This window comes from Pholcus phalangioides, unplaced genomic scaffold (genome assembly GCF_987345545.1).
Source record: "Pholcus phalangioides strain wild (caught in Gottingen) unplaced genomic scaffold, Ppha-v1.0 ptg000007l_1, whole genome shotgun sequence".
NCBI lineage: Eukaryota > Metazoa > Arthropoda > Arachnida > Araneae > Pholcidae > Pholcus > Pholcus phalangioides.
Window position 1 is genome coordinate 40,784,977 of NW_028301600.1, and position 19,816 is coordinate 40,804,792.

The window sequence follows — 19,816 nt, forward strand, 5'->3', positions numbered from 1 at the left end:
TTCTCGAATTTAACGCCTATACCCCTAAGCCTAATTTAATGTGTTAATGTGAATACGCTATTTTCATATCTCACAAACAAGAGCTGATGGATGAAAACAAATACCATATTCGTTTTCAGCACATGAAATACACATAGTTAAAGAAACCCCAGCACACCAAAATCAGTGTTGTGCAGGGCCGTCTTAAGAGCATCATAGGCCCCCGGGCCAAGTGATTTTTCTGAGGCTCTACATGGCAAATTGTGGGCCCAGGCGTTAAGACGGAACTGGTGTTGCGCAGTATTATTTTTCGCGTATCCTGAAAGACACGTTACGTTCCTCCAGGGGTATGCGTTGGGAACCACTGACCTATATAACATGTGTCGTGAAGAAGAAAATTCAAATCTGTGAGCAATATTGGTTTATATCAGTGTTTCCCAAAGTAGGCAATATCACCCTGGTGGGCGATGAAATGGTCCAGGGGGGGGGGGGAGATGATAGAAGCTAGTGTATAACATAGGATTCTATGGTTTCGTTTGAGTTGGGGGGGGGAGCGATGAGGGAAAAAATTTCTAAAGAAGGGGGCGATGGAACAAAAAGTTTGGAAAACCATGGTTCATATTGTTGCAGAATGGAGGCTTGAATTGATTTAGTTTCTTTGAAAAATAAGTAAATAATAACAATAATAATAAACGGAACTTTTTTTAATACATAAAAAATTTTACATTCTTCTTCATCTATTTATTCAATGAAAGTTTCTCAACTGACTTGATCATGAAATTTAATAGGTTAATTGTTGGAAATGTCAGAGAGTAGACGTTATCTGATCATCGGATTCTTCTGGAGTTTGTCTGTCCGGTTCTGAGAATTCAGGCAATGTGTGAGGATGTCTGTCTTTCAAATGTGAACATACAGGGCAACCAAAACATAAATCGTCGTACCTGTCATGACAATCTTGGGAAACCTTATCTTTTTCCATCGTATCGCTACTTTTGAATAAATTATTTTCGAACTCGCTAAGCATTAGAAATTTTTCTTCTTTGTTGCAGGAAGTGATGCAGTCCTCAATATAATCTTCTATAAAGTTTTCCATCAAAATCTCTTCCGATATGCAGGTTAATTCTTGAGCTTTACGGAGATCACCAGAACCTCTTTGGACTAGAGGACTGAATGCAGTGTCTTGAGGAAGTCTGCTATTTCTAGTATCCTGAGATGAGTTATGATTAGGTCTGTACTTTATATCAGACGTATTTTTTTTTGTTCGCGTATGACTTTTATGAAGATCGATGAGGAACAGAGTGAACGTACCAAGTAAGACTAAAGCGGAAGACAGGTAAAACCCTTTCTTGGCTCCACACTTTTGATTGATGTATCCTACGTAAAAGGAAAAAAAGCAACATTGTATTAAATTAAATTTTGCCGTGAAAAATGTTCACTCTATATTCTGCCCAAGACTTTTTAAAAATGACCTATCTCCTTTAGATATCGGTACAATCAGCAAGATCTAATGATCTTTCAACACATCAAGCACTTGCTTTTACTATTGCCGTTTGGATATGAAAAGTTGGGCAGAAAATCGGAGTTTTTGATACTTCGTGAAAGGGACCGAAGTATTTATATTCTCCCGTATGAGAATGAAACATACGTGTATACATTTTCGTATCAGTTTTATTTACCCTCTCACCAGCATTCACGCGATATCTCACTAAACCGGATGCTTTGTATTTTGGCATTGACGAGACATTTCGCTTCCGTAAAAGCCTTTTATTTCGGCAATGACAGTTCTGAAAATTTGATAAAACTGACTTCTCAATGGAACATTTTTTCGCATGCAAAAAGCATTGGCACCTGCTGAAAATCAAAAGAATGCCTACTTTTATAGAAAAAGGGGATACATTTTACAGTTGGTTTAGTGGTTTTTACTACGGCATTCCCAACGCGGATCAATCAAAACAAATATGCTGGAAAAAGTTGAGAGTATTTTCAACTGTTTACCTGTTAACGGTATACCTATAACACTCGGCACTGCTTGAGACCATTGCATGAAGCTCCAAGCTCTTGCAAAATTTCTTGCGCGGACTTTCTCGAACACACACATCTTTAATGAATATAAATAACCTCCGTACAGAATACCATATATCCATACGAATAAGACGTGACCATGAAAGTCGCTTAGTGTCGGTAAAGCGAGCAGCCAACCACTCATTAAAAATGAGGCTGTCTGACACAAATACTGCTTCGCTATCATACATTGCATACTATTCTTGATCAAAACCATTCCGAAAGATGCAGCTCCAATTGCAACAGCTAGTCCTAGAAATACCTGTAGCTCATAAGTCTGCCTGGTATCTAATCTTTCTTTTTGAGCTTCGTGCATCTGGAATTACAATTGAAAAAGAAAACTTACATTATTTGAATTAAACTAGTAGTAAAATAAAATAAAATAAATATAAATATAAATAAATAAATATATATATATATTTAGATACATTACAGATATTAGGGATATATTAGATATATTACAGACTTACTGCAGAGATGAGCTAAAATATATCCCAAAACTTCTCGGCTGCACTTCTTCACAGGTGGCAGACATTTTGTGTCTCGGATTGCATCACGACTATTTGAAAACAACTTACACATCAATCTTAGAAAAATAAAGCACTTACAATTAGAACCAGTGGTGAAGTAATTCCAGCAGCCGTTATTCCAGTACCCAGCATTAGTACTTGCACGGTACGAGACTTCAATACCGCTAAATCGAAAAAAGGACGTTTGTCTACTGTGGGGACCTTATCTTTAGCTTTTGATCTCTTCTGCAGACTTTTTATATGCAGGATGGCTCTTCTCTGTGGATGATACAGGGATGCCGGTCTGTAGAATATTGCCACGAGGCATGACGCAGACTGCAGAGCTGCTAAAATTTGCAGTCCACGACGCCAACCAAGATACCTGACAAAAAAGTACAAGTAAGCTAAATATATATTCACACGGTATCGATACATTTTTAAATTGTTGTTCTTTTTTTTATGTGTTAAAATAAATGTGCCGGAAATGAAGTACGGAGACGATTGTAAAGAGAGAAGTGGCAAGAATAAAGAATCACAGTGGTCGATATTTCGGTTAACTTTACGGGATGAATTTATTTCGGCGTTATAAGAAGAGGTGCAAATTTGACTAATCGACATTTTTTTGACTGGGCCGTATAAAAATTGTAATTTTTATGTTTCCCTAGTTATTATTTAATTATTCTGGACTCTGCCACGAAGCTAGCCCCTGGAAGAGATTTCGGCAACGTGATAAGTCTAGTGGCAAAGTTCTGGCTCCCATTCATTTAGTTGTATTTGATGAGGGTTATGTCATCATAACTTAGTTTTTGTTTACTTCAATCCATTGCCCAGTAAGCGGAATAATCTGTGAAACTGTGAGTGTTTTTTTATCACTTAGCACAGAATAATTCGCTCGCACAGTGACTTAAAAACCGGTGCGGTGATTCGAAATAGGTAGCGAATTCAGAAAGAGAATGTAAATGTGTTAATTTTAGACACAAAAAAGCGTAGGATTTTTATTCCTTTCAAACATTCTTCGTGAAACACCCTGCATGTATGGAGTAATAAATAGTTTGATTTGTGAGAAATCAATGATTTTATCACATACTGTCTGATTCCTGGAGAAATGAAACCGAATTGTTCAAGGAAAATATTCGTGCGTTTCATCGTAGATTTTAAAGATAGGAATCCAGTTGTAAGAAGATTTAGCTAATTCAGTTATTAAATGAAAATCCATTTCCTACCTTATCCAGTACGTAACGAACAGAGGCATAGTTGCCAGACTAACGCCATTTCCAACCAGGACAATAATTTCAACGAGCTCCCGTCGTCGTTTAAAGTACTGACCAACCATTATAGCTGCAGTTTCTCTTGCTAAGGATTCTCCAGATCCCATGAATAAGCCGTAGCTGAGATAAAGTTGATGCAGTTGCGAGGCGAATGACGTAAACAAGCATCCAAGCGATGTTACGAGGCCACCGAAAATTGCCAACAGTCTCGTACTCTTTCTTCTACACAGTGCCACCATTACAGGGGCAAGAAACAATGATGTCGATGTTGATACGACGCCTAAAATGACTGAAAGCAAAAACTACCTTTTAGTTATACTGGAGAGTAATATCAGTAAGCTTTTCAAATAATGCTGTATTTCGTGAAAACCATCAGGCAACGATTTGAGAACAGCAGATTATTTAATACAAAATATAATTGTTAAAAGTACGTAAAAAAAATAGGCATTTTCTGGATATTACGTTCTGGATATACAGGGTGTCTTGTAAGTCTCAAGTCGGCCTTTATCTCATCAACCGTTCGTCATGGAAGTATGGTTTTAATTTTAAAAACGCTCAAAATGTGTTCATGAATCGCTCTGTATCAGTTTCTAGAAAGAAAATACAGTGTCATAAAATAAAAAAAAATCGAAATTTTTATACGGTTCCCCCGTCTTCTAACTTTCAATTAGAAAGTTGTTTCCCTGTCTCTCTTGAGGCTAACAAAAAAGTTTCATGTTTCCAAGTGCAAGATTCGCTGCGATTTTTTAAAATCAGAGAAAAGTTGGAAAAGAACAGCATGAATGAGGAAAAGAAGAGTTGTCCGTTAGTTTATGCTGTTCTTCCCAACTTCTCTCTAATTTTTGAATTCAAATATCTTAGCGAATATTGCACTTTGAAACATGAAAATTTTTTCTACTGGCCTCAGGAGAGGCGGGAAACAACTTTGTAATTGAATTTTTTAAAATAGGATGTCCGTATAAAAATTTAGATTTTTTATTTTGTGACACACTGTATTTTCACTCTTGAAATTGGTATAAAGTGATTTCTAAAAAAATTTCGAGCATTTTTTCGAATTGGAACCATGCCTCTACGACGAACGGTTGAGGAGATAAAGACCAAATCAGGACTTATAGGGCATCCTGTATACGCGTTTCCTATAAATTTTAGTATCAGATCTTTTTCGGTGTTTCCTTAATGTGATGAATTGAACTTTAAAGCCGGGTTTTCCTAGGAGCAGGTTTTCTACAGTGCGTGCAGCGTCAAAACGCCGATTGGTCAATAAACCTGAATTGCAGGTTTTTAACCAATCAGTATTTTCACGCTGCACTCGGCGCTGAAATTCTACTCCTAGGAAAACCTGGCTTAACCCCCGAAAATTTACTGTCCAGAGTTCTACGTTTTTTGTAGTATCTGTTGATGGCATGTGTCGTATGTATAATTGTTGTTTTTAGAAAAATGGTGACATTTGAGATATTTGGTGCTATGGACATTGTACGTGTATGCACCAGAAATAAAGGAACAGTGAAAATTCACTTTCAAAAGAAAATGTACTTGATAATTTGAAATTGAAGTTTAAAAAGTTTATGCATGCGTGTATTTTGCTCTGTTACTGTTTTTGTCTTTTTGTACTAATTTACCATGTTGTTGTCAAAATAAAATAAAAAAAAAGAAAAAAAAAAAAAGAAGTTTGAATATCATTTTTGTATAGGAAATTTATTTTGGAAATTTAGGATATATTGATCTGCAGTAATATTTTGCGACAAGAATTGAAAAAAAAGGGCACTCTTTTGACAGAAACTGATGTGTCCATTTTTGCATCCGGTGACGCAACATGTATAATTCATGTTGACATAATTTAGTACTGAGTATGCCCAGGGTTACATGTTTTGTTACCACACACCATACTAAAAACTTCCTAATTTATGATTTTTTCGTGTTTATTACTCGAGATCGTCCGTTAGCTTCCGAGGAATATACACATGTATCCAAAAGTTGAGGACGGAGTACTCTTACACCTATGTTAAGAAAATTGTACACGAATAGAGACAAACATGAAAATCAGGTGTACATGTTTGCATGTTATATATATATATAATCGCTATTCGTACATAGTTTTCTCAATATGTGTAAGAAAGTAATCCGCCTTTAATTTTTGGACACATGTATATGATTTTCTTCCGCCTCCATGCATGTTCAGCGGTATTTTCTCGTTTGACATTCCCCTTCAGTACGCTTTATGTGTTTATCCCTTTTGTTGCCGTTTTAATGGTGGAATCATCCAAACTGTCATTATTCTTAATTATCATCAATTGAATATTTTTTTATTTATTTGACTTGAAAATATTGAACTTTTAACATGATTTGACATAACACTTATCCTCTGGTGATGAATGAAAGACGAATTGAAAAAAAAAAGTTTTTTTTTCTTCGCTTGTTTCAAACTGTTGCATGGAGGTAATTCTGGTTATTACGCTTATGCAGATAATTCTTAATAGTTGGAGCGTGTTAAAAGCTTATTAAGCAAGTTCAACCTGACACCATTAGGTAGAGATTCCAGTACGCTTTAATTAGAGTTACGACAAGGTTCTCTTTAACAACATTCCAAAATAGTAACTTTATACATTTGTGACACGCGTGAAAGTTCCAGTAAAAGTGATAATCACATCCTGCATGAATAGTGATTGCGTCATGTAAACAGATGGAACCCGTGTATACGACAACAATTGAGAAACTCATATCAATGCGTTCAGATTAGTTGGCGAAAAGCAAATGAAGTATGTATTTTAAATTCATAAACAGCTTCAAAATAATAAGCGTTTTTTTTAAAGTGACCAATTAGATTCATTCCTATATATACAGGGTGATTCTAAATTCATGGGACAAACTTTGAAAGGCGATATAAGATACCCAAGCAAGCATTTTCGGTCATAGAATCCGCTGTCGAATCGCAATAGCAAAGGCATTAGAGGTACTTTTAGAGAATGCACAATATAGCACTTCACCAGTAGCAAATACTATATTTTCCAACAGATTTACTTCGATATGTGCTATCAACCATCCAAGGGTTAAGGGATTGTAATGTGGTAAGCCTCCTCACAGGTCACCGTGGGTAAAGCGAAATCCACCACAAGTCATTGTACCGCTTATCACTGTTTGACGCAGCATAACCTTGATGGTCCTTGTGACAATAAAAACAAAAATCCAATCATATTGGAGGAAGGATGTGGTTCTAAATTATAAACATAATGAAATATAATGAAATAGGCCCATTTTTCAGGGAAACTAAAAATAACTCAAACAGTACATTTCTGTTATAAGGGATTAGATACGGCGAGCCCATCACATGTGATCTGTCTCTCACAATCTCTCTTCTCTTCCCCCATTTTCTTATTGCTGGCCCATCTCCTGGACATTGTATACGCTATTCTCATTGAAAAATTTGGGGACCTCATCTCGCCAAAGTTAGTGTCATTAATGTGTCACCAATGTGTTTTATTAGAGTTTGCAACTCAACCTTCCATATTTGACCACATACTCCATGAAGAAAAAATGCTTGTTTTATAGGCGTGTTATCACCCCTTGAAGTTTGCCCCAAGAATTCATAATCACCTTGTATACAGCGGAGTTACAACGAACTCCCCTATTTAACGGATTTTTCTATATCGTTGTGTTGCCTTTTTACCGGAACGCTCACATTCCATTGATTTACATTGAAAACTGCAGTCTAACAACTAAAACTAGTCTCTGGAAGGTAGAGGAATCAGTATTATACGTGCCTATAAAGCTAATTTATTCTGATCCTGAATTTTTCCGTATGTAATAATTCCCTTCTACTAAAAATAGGTTTTCTGAGGAACGGAAGTTGACCCTCTTTTACGAGAGGTTTCACTGCAAAAATGCTTTAAAAAATATATTCTCTGTAACAATAATTTCTTAGAAAAAACGTCCCATTTTATCTATCCAAAAAGATCCCGAATATTTTGAAAAAATTTGTATTTTTCCATTCAATGGAGAAGAAAAGACCGGATTTTGTTTAATGTTTCACACACACACAAACAAACAAAACACCAACACTTCAAAGTGGGAAGTGTTTTTAAGGTGAGGTTGGCTAATGCAATGAGTAACTAACTGCCTTATTGCGTGTCAATCTGCCAAAAATGTGGTCGCGGCAAAAAAGCGAATTACTCAGTTGCTTCGAAAGACTAAAATCATCAGGGATAGATTATCATTTCAGCAATGACTTCAGAAATTTTTGGCAAATGGTTAAGATGTTGTGGACGATGAAATGAGAAACTAGGTCGTGATATTGTTCTGATCTTAGATAACCTCTCGGTACATTCACCAGTCCGGATGTGAGTTTAATCACTATGATAATTAATATGACAAAACGATTTTAAAAATAAATAAACATTTCGAAAATTAAAAATTCCAATTTATGATTTTTCTATGAAAAATTTTACATACAATGTAGTTTTTGATGGAATGAAGTGACTTCATTATGCAGGATGATTCCATAATTCCCCTTGTCGCATTTTACTAGTGAACCGTTGATCCTTGAGACATACTTTCAATCAGAAAAAGTATCCAAATAACGTGCAGAACTAAGGTACGTCATTCATGTTGCAAGGGATTGTATAGTTATTAAAATATAAAAATTAACTTTTTATAAAGAAACCCTGTCCTCAAAAACACAGCCAGAAAGTTGTTGCCCAGTCTCTCCTGAAGCCAAAAAAAAAAAAAAAAAGGTTTCAAGTGAAATATTTGCTGGGTTATATGAATTCAAAAATCGGAGAAAAGTTGGGAAAATACCGCATAAATTAACGGACAACGCTTTTTTCCCTCGTTTATACGGTTCTTTCTGGACTTCTCTCCGATTTTTTTAATACAAATATCTCAGTGAATATTGCACTTAAAAACGTGGAATTTTTTCGTTGACCTCAGGAGAAACAGGGCAATAAATTTCAGATTGGGGTTTTGAGGACCGCTCAAGCTTTTTTTAACGCATTAAAAGGTGAGGTTTTGGCCCATCAGTAAAGAGAAAGAATGTTCACTCGTTGGCCATGACCTATTGTTTCTTCATTAATGATCGTGATTCCCGCACACTGTTGAATGCCCTTTCTTCAAAGCTGATCACGGTTTTGAATTTTTTATAAAATGGCCTGGCACAGGGTGTCTGTTTAAAAAGTTAATTGTTTTTATTTTAATAATTATAAAACCCGTTGCCAATATGAATGACGTATCTGAGTTCTACAAGTTATTTGGATCCTTTTCGTAATTGGAAGTATCCCTCTAAGATCAACGGTCCGCCTGTGTAAAATGCGGCAAGGGGAATTATGGAATCACTTCTATATACAGGATGATTCTAAATTCATGGGGCAAACTTTAAGAGGTGATATAAGGCACCTAAACTAGCATTTTTGATCATAGACTGCGCGGTCGAATCCCAAAAGAACCGCGGTAGAGGGTGTTTTTAGAGATTGTTCAACAGCACTTCACCGAAAAGAAGTACCATATTTTTTCGACGGATTTGCTGCGAAATGTGCTATCAACCATTCGAGAGTGCACATGCACCTTCGGATTGGATTGGAGTTTTTTTTTTATCCGTGCAGGGACCATCAAGGTTGTACCGCGTCAAACAATGATCAATCGGTACAATGACTTGTGGTAGAATTTGCGTTACCCAGGTTGCAGCATGAGAAGTCTTACCACGTTACAATACCTTGCAACCTCAACTGGTTGATTGCACTTATTGCAGCAAATCCTCCAGAAAAATATAATGTTTGCTTTTGGTGAATTGTGCTGTTGTGCACTTTCTAAAAACCCACTCACTGCCTTTACTGTTACGATTCGACAGCACATTCTATGACCAAAAATGCTTGTTTAGGAGTCTTAAATCACCTCTTAAAGTTTGCCCCATGAATTTAGAATCACCCTGTAGAAACTCGACTGTATTATATTTTATTCACCGCATAAACCTCTGTGAATCTAACTAGACACAACAAAACTCATTTTTTCATCTGCGTTGATTTTCTCTACCGATAAACAGATCAGTATATACATGTAATTACGGAAATGGAATCGAGATTTGATGAAGCTTTGTCAATTAGCAGTGCATATATTAATCTATAATCGATATTCAAAACTCGTTAAAAAAGTCTGACAACGCGGAATAGTTAGCGTACTTTGTCACAAAACAGAAAGATCAAGATTGATCTTGTCTCATTAAATTTCATTTTATTTTTCACAGAAATAAATTAAGATAAAATTTCGTGCCCGAATTTATTCCGAATTCACGCAAACCAGTCGATACTATGTTTTGAAAAGTATTTTTTACATCAGGTGATCAATTAAAATCTCAGTGTTCTTCAGGAAGCTATTTTATATTGCGAGGGTATATTTGTATTTCATTTGGAAGTCCAAAACCAATACTTTCTTCAATGAGGAGAAATAATTCTCCATTTTACTTGTTTTTTTGCCTCTTTTAGGCCGGTATTACACTATAAAAGTTTGATAAAAGTCCTATTATAAAACTTGAAAAATGCAGCCAATAAGGTCAACGGTTGCATTTTCTAGAATATAACCAATAACCTTATTGGTTAGATTTTTCAAGTTTTATAAAATGGATTTTATCAAATTTTTATAGTGTAATACCGGCCTTAGAATTGTTATTTTTTTCAGAAATCTAGAAATGATGAGACTAGCAAAGATATATTGGGTCACACACATCCCAGCTTACCATTTAGGAAAAACAGTATACAGTAATAGATCGACTTACGAGACCCCGAAATACGCGAATTCGGAGTTACGCGATTTTTTTGTGAAAAATGTCCATTTCTTAAATTCAAACATAATGACAGGATAATTGCTGAATTGATAGCGATTACTGAGTTAGAATGAAGCAAGAATTATTTTGTCGACCAGAACAGAGTACACAATATCTACTGAACTACGCCGTTTTTTGAGAGTCAACAGTATAAGCTGGGGAAGTGGTTAAACATGAAAACTTTGGCGCAATTTTTAGAAATGTTATTCCAAGGCTATTGTTTCTACAGACTGGTCACTATTTTATATCTGAAGTCCAAGCTTATTGACAGCCTTAAAAAATTCAGTAACGCTTATCAATGATAACTGACTGGAGGTCTGTAACCCTTAATTAATTTCAGCTCACGAGTGAGTTTTTTCATGCCTCCGAAACCGAGATTTTACAGAAAAAAAAAATTGGTGTCACAGATAAGTTTTGACGTGAATACGTTTTTTATGTCTTGAATCGCGTGGTAGGTACTGACAATGAAATTATGTCGTTAGCATCATCTTTGTTTTTGGAATAGCTAACAAACGATACCAATGTCGTCTATTGTCGTTGTGAACTGCTCGAGATATAGCGGAAAACAATTTGTTACGAATCAAGGCAGCGGACTTGGTGCCCAGACGGGAAGAGATATTGAAACCAGAGTGATATCATTGGATGCATCTTTGCAATGTGCATTTGACGATACCATTGTTTTGACTACTTCCTGAGATACAAGCGTTTAAAGAATTTCTTCGCGTAACTTTTTGCGAATGCTTCCAGTGGATCTATACTCAGATAATTTAGAAGACGCATTCACGTCAAAAACAACTGAAGCGCGTTACAAATGATGTTCGTTTGCACAGATTTCAGGAAATATGGACTTTTTTAAGGATCTGATTGCAGCCACGAAGCAACTTAGATTTTACAAAGCCGTCATTATCAAACAACCTTTTAGTATGTTGTGCAGGAATAGCTGCATTTTTTTCAATTGCAATTTCTACCAAAAGATAGGTGGTTCTTGTTCAATTTTCGGCCCGATTTAACTAGTATTTATGTGTTTTTGTATGCAAAATCATTCCCCGGCCTACGCGAATTCGACTTATGCGGTTATCGTCGGTCCCACCTGTCGTGTAATTCCAAAGTATTACTCTGTAACCGGAAAGTTTTTGATAGATGCTTTCTATTTTCGCACTATACAGTATGATTACTTGTACATAGAAATAAACCAAGCAATGGTGAAGAGATTGTGACACCATATTTCACCGAATGATACCGTAAAACGGAGTGTGTTTTTGAAGAAAAAGTTGACTTACGGAAATGAAACGATTCTACTCGTAGCATTGTATGATGTCATCTTACTGTTAAAATTTGCTTATGATGTAGTGATTCAAGAAACCTATATTTATTGAAACAGTGAAGAGTGTGAAGATGTGTGTGTGTGAATAAGAGTCGCATCACGTACATAACGCTCTCTAGCATATAGTCTGTATGAGCTCATAAAATATGGAAAAACCGATATGACGATTACCATCTCAGATAACAGAAAACACGGCAATCTGAAAAATCACCAAACTCTTTTATCGTTTGAGCAGCCACACACACACACACACACACATGTCGGGATTTTGATTGACCCTTTTGGGAACGATGGTTTCGCTGGTTCAAAATTTTTTTCCTCAACCGGGTGGTGGTTTACGGTTTTGTTCGATTTAGAAAAATATGTTTTCTAACTCACAGTTAAGCTATTAGATGACAGTACAAAATCGTTTTTTTCATTGACTTACAGGTGAACATACTTTAGGTACCGGAAGATGAAAAATTTCGGTTTTCTCATTTAATCGTCAAAAAATATGATCAATAACCTAGACCAGCGGTTCTCAACCGGTGCTCCGTGTACATTTTCTAGGGGCTCCGCGGCCGCTCGAGCAAAATAAAAAAACAGTGAATTTGCAAAAAAATAATTATAAATATTTTTAAATAATAAAAATAAATCTGTAAATTTGATGAATAAATAAAATTAGGCCTATATTAGGCTCCACCATAGAAATTTTTTACTAAAAAGGCTCCGCGAGTCAAAAAGTCAAAAAAGGTTGAGAACCACTGACCTAGACACTTATAAATTTTTGTAGCTACATACTTTATTTTTTGCTGAAATCATAAAACCAAGAAAAAGTTTTTTGCAAAGGTTTTAGGTGGTTTCATTTCCGCCTACTTAGAGGTAGGAATGTGATATTTTTTTGTTTATTTTTCACACGCACACAAACAAAATATGATATGCTTGCAAGTGGGGAGACTGAATTATGTGTTTTTGGGGGAGTGCCCTTCCCTTTTTCTAAAAGACAAAACGTAACATCCGCATACAAGTAAAGTGTACATTATAAAGATGTGCCTTTTGTAGTACCAAAGAGAAGTCCCACTGAAAAGTACTATGTGCAGTACGTGTAAAGTGCCACTGTGTTCTTATCAGAAGAGTGTGGCAGGTTTTCAGAAATTTCGTGATTTGTAAAAGTAAGTTGGAAGAGAAATGAGTAATATGAATAAATTTTGTATACAAATTTTTATTGAATAATTCTGGATAACTTTCTGTACTTTATGATTTTATTTTGCACATTTTTTTATGTTCAGTATTGGTTAATACAAAATCGTACGAAATTGAATCAGAATAAGTACTAGATTTGTCATTTTTTATATGTTTAAATAACCTAAAATATTTTGAAAATTTCCATTTTTATTTTTTTTAACAATGAAATGATAAATGATTATCACTGTATTTAATTTTTTTCCATGTAAACCGAACATCTTGAAAATTCATTAATATCATGTTATACAGGTAAACCACTACCCACATTTCCTCTCAGGGATGCAAAGAGAATATTTCTCACCATATATACTTCCCATTCATAAGACCCAGACATTACATTTACCAAGTAATTTCATTAAAACTGTAGAAAATAAAAAACGCCTCTCAAAGGGTTAATCTTCATTCATACAGCTAATGTCCAGTTTTGGTCTCCAGGAGCATGAAAAGATGAAATGGTAGCTCTTAAGTGAAAGGTAGTAAAACAACTTATACCATGGACATTTAAAAATTGATGAATTTGGTGGGAAGTGTACTTCCCACGGACTTCGAAAGGGTTAAGAATAGCAAATCAGTAGCAGAAAATCATATATTATTGACTCACACATAAATACTTGTACTCTCAAGTACGCGACTCAATTTGCTCATTGACGTCTTTGAGCTTCTTTATAGGTATAAATAACATTATGTAGCATTTATATCGAGCTGCAATAAAATTGAACTTGAAATAACACTGATTCTTTGGAAAATTATCATTCATGGAATCGTTTAAAGTTTTACTCAAAATATAAACTTATGAAAAGGAATTTACTCGTATTTCTTATTATTTCAATTGGTCTTGGCATAACTTGCTTCTTATAATGTAACTTTTAAAAATTAAATGCCAGTAGTAACATTGATGGTGAAATTTCAACTTACTAGGCTCAAGTGACTCTTGCCCTTTAAGGAACTGGTTTCTTACTTCTAGGATGAAAAATGCCACGTTGAACTGCAAAGCACTGGCTAAGAAGTTGATGCATAGAGCACAAGCAAGAACGATCCAGCCCCATCCTCCTTCGGGATAGTAATGCTGGCGAATGGTTGATGTTTTTGGATCGTTTGGAGATAATTTCAAATTCAATCCTGGAATATCTCCACTTTTACCAGGACGTCTCGTTTCACCATTCCTGAGGAACTGTCTCGCTCTATCGGCTTTTCCGATGTCATAATGAGGTATGCACGAAACGCTGGGAGATCTTGGAACTTTGGTAGCGAGGATGCGAGCCGTTCTCTGACAAGTGAAGTAAGGGCTTCTAGGATCCGAACTCGCTACGGACTGCGATCGGAACTGCCTTCGACCTACCGCAGCACTAGCCATTGTCCACTGCTTGGATGATATTTTTTCTATCTCACTCTCTTGGTACTCTTTTCAGCAATGTAGGATGGTCTTGTTTCTACAACAATGGTGGTATTTGAGCGGAAAATCGAGTCCGGATCTGCGCAAGTCCAAAGAAAAAAAAAAAAAAAAAATCAAAGAAGACGCCGAAAGAAGTCCCTAATGATTTCTGTGTAATCTCCAGAGCTACGTCCAAAAGTTTCTTTCTTTCCTTCCAACTCTTCCGTATCCTCTTTTTCCGTTGATGTTTCAGGATTCACCATTAGCGTTATACCACAGAAAACCTAGAAAATCTTAATCAAAGTTTTGCTGTACCGTTGCCCAGAATATCACCGGATTCACAGTCACTCATTTTTTCACCTTCAAAGTTTAAATAACGCATATTTTGATGTTGATGAACCGAAAACATCTTAAAAAAAAAAACCGTGACCATATTAATATTTTCTCACCAATTCTGCTATCCTTGATTCTTCGGTAAAGATACTCTTACGTAACTACTTCATTTTCAGCAAAAGTTAGACTTGATTGCTTTAGGTCACGCAATGTTACCTTAAAGTATACCATTTTCTTTTCCTTTATCCCTTTATTTACTCTGTTGAGGTATCCAATTGTGTATCATACGATGTGATGGGGAAATCACGAAGCCACTTACGATTTGTGGCTTTTGTTGCGTTGCCTGAAGGTGTGAGACGATGATTTTATTTCACATCTATATCTTCAAAACAAAATGTTGACAACTGTTTGAAAGAGTGAGGACTGTTTTCTGAATTCAAAATTTCAGGAAAATCAGTATAGATGCTTCGTTGTTGCGTTTAATTCCGTGAAATACGAAGTATCCATTTTATCATTATAAGCATGCCATCGCAAGCCTGAACGTGGCACGATTAAGCTAGTAAAAAAAAAAAAATAGGGTGTTGTGGGAATAAACAATAATAAATAATACGTGACGGGGGCAGATTTTGTAGGCTAATCATAAGCTGTCAGTTCTGAAGTTTGAATGGAGTTGTTTGAGGGTTCATTTAGCGGCACTGCATGTCAAGCAACCCGCCCAACTCTCACTTTCAGTAAAGAATCCAAGTGACTTGGCGGTTTTTTTTTTTTTTTTTGGCGGCAATTATTTTATTTTTCGTATTTTATTTATTTTTTCGTGACCTGATCTGTCTCATTTTAATGTGACCTCCGTGTCTTTTATCCTCCGAAAAGGATGTCCAAGTTATTAATTGCAGGTAATTAGCTGCTTTCGTAGTTACAATAGCATTGCGTCATGTTTTCTCTTTCTGAATAGGTTATTACTTTCATATTTAGATTGATATACATAACAATGTCAAGGTGATAAAAAAAAGCAACAATTTTTTCACAAGTTCCGTTGCTCGATATTTCAGGACAATCGCTAGTTTTTTTCCAAAAATCTCACTTTTGATTTATCTTCGAGTACAGTCGATGTACTAAAATTACATCCGAAAGGCTCTACCGTTTCAACTCTTTTTTCCAGCATTCAGTATGCATGAAGTTAAAATTCCATTTAAACACTCATCCGTATGGGATTTTGGGGTTTATTTGAGAAGAGATACTTAACTTGGACCACCTAAACATTTTTCAGTACCGTAAAATGGGGTGAATAGGAATGGTTTCCAACTTTTAATGTAACAAAGAAATATTAAATATTTTCTGAAATATAAGAATATTTTTTCTAGTTAATTATTTGTGTATCCTACCTTCTTTTTTATAATACCAAGAAAACAGAAAGTTCTAAAGTTAACTATATATAAAAAAACATGTTATTCCTATTTGTTAACGTGTAAGATCAATTTGAACGTGCACAAACTGTGAGGGGTGTAAAGGAGCACACAGTTATCATGAAAGAAATGTGTATTGTTACAAAAAATGTTGTGTTTTTTTTTCATGAAAAATACATAAGTATATACCGGTACTTCTTCTTGAGCTTGTCCTAATACAAAAAGAAATCACTGAATTCATTCTCAAAGCTCACCATGTCTTAAAACGAGAAGAGGTGTTCACATTTACTACTAGGGTAATTTTTTTTTACAATATCATTTAATCCAAAAAATGCCTACTCTTCCGTTCGGAAAAACTTCCCAAGTTTGAGGAACCTGCTTGATGGGTACTTTGGTAACACAGAGCCTGAATGTGTCATTGATCTTACCATACACTTTGATCACTAGGAAGTCTGCAGGACTGTCTGGAATTTGAATGTTAGATTCTTCATCAGCTGTCGTTGATAACACAAGCTCTCTATTACCATCTTGTAGGGTTTCGTCTGAGTCACCCGTAGAACTTGATTCTGGGGGATAATCTTAGCTTCTTTTTGGGACTTTCTTTAGTTGTTTCAGTGAATAGCAACACAAAAAACATCGTGTTCCTATTCACTCCACAGACTACAAATCTATGGCGTCAAAGTTAATAATTTTTTTCACATTCACTGCGAAAAAAAATAATTAAAAAAAATATTATATTATATAATAATGTAAATATTATATTATTAAAAAAAATAACTCTACGCCTATATTGACAGTAATTTTGTACTTACAGGAGAAGTTTTGGCGATGTCAAATATCGGTGGTTTTTAATGGCGTTATTTACACTTTTGTAAACATGAAAGCAGTGATGTCAACAATACAAAATTTTATTTCTCAACGTATTATCATGTTAGCCAACTGAGAAAAAAAATTGGGTACGGAAAATTCTTTCGTGAATATGATAGGAGAATATATATGTTTGTGCTTCTATATATATATATATATATATATATACAAAGTTTCGTTCCTATTCACCCCATTTTACAGTATAACGGAATATCGAAGTATTTTTTAATAAAGAGTATCAGGAGAAAAAACTCATTGTTTATACAGGGCGTCCATAATTAAAAGACCCTATTTTAAAGTAGCCTACAGGCGAAACCAGTCGTCAGAAAATTGTGAAATTTTGTGGAGGACTTCATGAAGTGATGGGAATTTGTTTCAGGGATAAAAAAATTAGTTGCACATGTTGCCACCAGAGAGAGTTTTATTAAGAAATGACACATTTAGGCAAACGTTTACAATTTTAACGATTGTTACACACTTTGACAATTGTTACTGCAACAAAACATATTCCACATGATGGCCATCATTTTTAGATACCATGTGAAATCACAAGATGGCATGTTCCACAACTGACCGAAGTGTGCGGGGAAATGTTCAGCACGTGGCGTGAAATGCTGCCTTTAAAGTCAGGTAAAGTTCTTGGATTGTCACGACTTTCCAGACATTTCAAATACCTCCAAAGCCAAAAATCGGATGGATTAAGGTGCGGGGATCGGGGAGGCCATAGATCAGGGAAGTGCCGGCCGGTGACTCGTTCTTTTGTAAAATGTATTTTAAGAACATTTTTAACACACACTGCAATGTGTGGAGGAGCTCCGTCTGGCATAAAAATTGTGTCTGCAAGGCATTGAAGTGCTTGCAGAGCCGGAACAATTTCGTTCTGTAACAGCAATGCATATCGCTTCTCGGTGATCGAACATGTCACTGGACCGGTAGAACGTAACTCCTCGTAGAATGATGCAGTAAATCACGCTATACTGTCATTTTTGGTGAATACAACGGAACCTCTAAGATTGCGTACGGATTTTCTGGTTCCCAAATTCGGCAGTTGTGAGTATTGACTGCACCATCCAAGTGAAAATGAGTTTCGTCTGCGCAGAGGATATTCCATGGCCATTCTGAATCGAACTTAACGCGAGCTAGAAACTGCAGTCAGAATCGGAGTCGAGCGTTATAATCATGTGGAAGCAACCGCTGCACAAGTGAAAGTTTGTACGGATAATATCGGAGGATATTCCGAATGATCTTATGGACAGTTGAACGTGGTCTATCCAACGCCTGTGCTACACGCCTGACACTAGTGCTACCACGAGAATTTGAAGCTCTTCCACCTGAAGCGAAACCTCCTGTCCTGCGTTTATAGAAACTGGTTTTCTTCATTTTCCAGGACGAACAGACAACGATCCTGTGGTTTCAAATTTCGTTATCATACTCCTAAGGTTTTTAATTCATTGGACCTTTTCGAATCCTCTTCCGTGTCCAATATTTCCGTAGAGTAGTTACTGCGGAATTGCTGTTTTGGTAAATCAATTTGATCAGTAAAGCGCGATCTCGTAAACTTGTCATTGTGAGCAGCAAAATTACATTGAGAAACAAGATCTCCGCGAATGTTTCTAGGCTTTATAACAGCAGCTGCGTGACATCACATAAATTTACCTGTTTACTACAGATATTCAAAGTGAAACGTCTTCTGGTGGCAACACGTGCAACTAATTTTTTTCCCCCGAAACAAATTCCCATCACTTCATGAAGTCCTCCACAAAATTTCACACTTTCTGATGACTGGTTTCGCCTGTAGGCTACTTTAAAATAGGACCTTTTAGTTGTGGACGCCCTGTATAATGTTGTAAAATTTTTTACTTACCTTACCTTTGAATAAATAAAAAAATTTCACTGGTAACTATACATTAGTGTATTTTCCCAAAAAACCCCCCATTTTTTGACATTTACTCGAAACCAACCTCATCCCTATTGGTTTTTCGTTGGAATATTTAATATATGTTCTAAAGTCAACACTTCTTTATCAACTGCAACCAGGAGGTTCTCTCTCATAAAAATGATTGATTGCATCAATTGAGTTTACTTCTGTGCTGACTAATTTGTCTATTTTGTGTCTCAAATATTTTACACAGGTAAAGTTGAGATAGTAGTCCAACATAGGCAACACTCTCCTACGATGTTGGTATGTATGTTCTACGAGAAAATTAATACTTGGTACGGGTGTGGAAAAGTGTTCAATTACGATTTTAAAATATTTTACACTGTATATTTTACAACGGAACCTCTAAGGTAGCGTACGGATTTTCTGGTTCCCAAATTCGGCAGTTGTGAGTATTGACTGCACCATCCAAGTGAAAATGCGCTTCGTCTGCGCATTAAAAGCATATTCATTTATAGCGACCAGTTATAAAGAAAAAAAAACTGAAAATGCAGTGTGGTCTGTATTATTTATTGTATACAAAATTAAAAGGTGATCATTTTCCAATGTAAGGCATGGTATTGTATTATATAGAGTACATAAGCACACACACACAATATGGGAAATTTGCGTGTTTTGAAAGTAGTTTATCGAATGGAGGGACTCGACAATTTTCTTTGTTGCTTTTGGATGTGGCGTCTCTAATATTGGGAGAAGAAAACTTGGAAAACTTTCAAAAATACGAGACTGTCG

General features: G+C 35.8%; 1 protein-coding gene across 1 annotated transcript; it reads right to left on the bottom strand.

Moving 5' to 3' along the window:
* Positions 1-667: 667 nt before the first annotated feature.
* On the bottom strand, positions 668-15,345 carry LOC149085289 (monocarboxylate transporter 2-like). The gene is made up of 5 exons (XM_089233936.1): positions 14,086-15,345; positions 3,773-4,106; positions 2,649-2,931; positions 1,975-2,356; positions 668-1,353 (listed from the first exon to the last, which is right to left on the bottom strand). Exons 1-5 carry the CDS (start codon positions 14,522-14,524, stop codon positions 785-787), a joined length of 2,007 nt encoding a protein of 668 aa, XP_089090062.1. The 5' UTR covers positions 14,525-15,345; the 3' UTR covers positions 668-784.
* Positions 15,346-19,816: the final 4,471 nt, after the last annotated feature.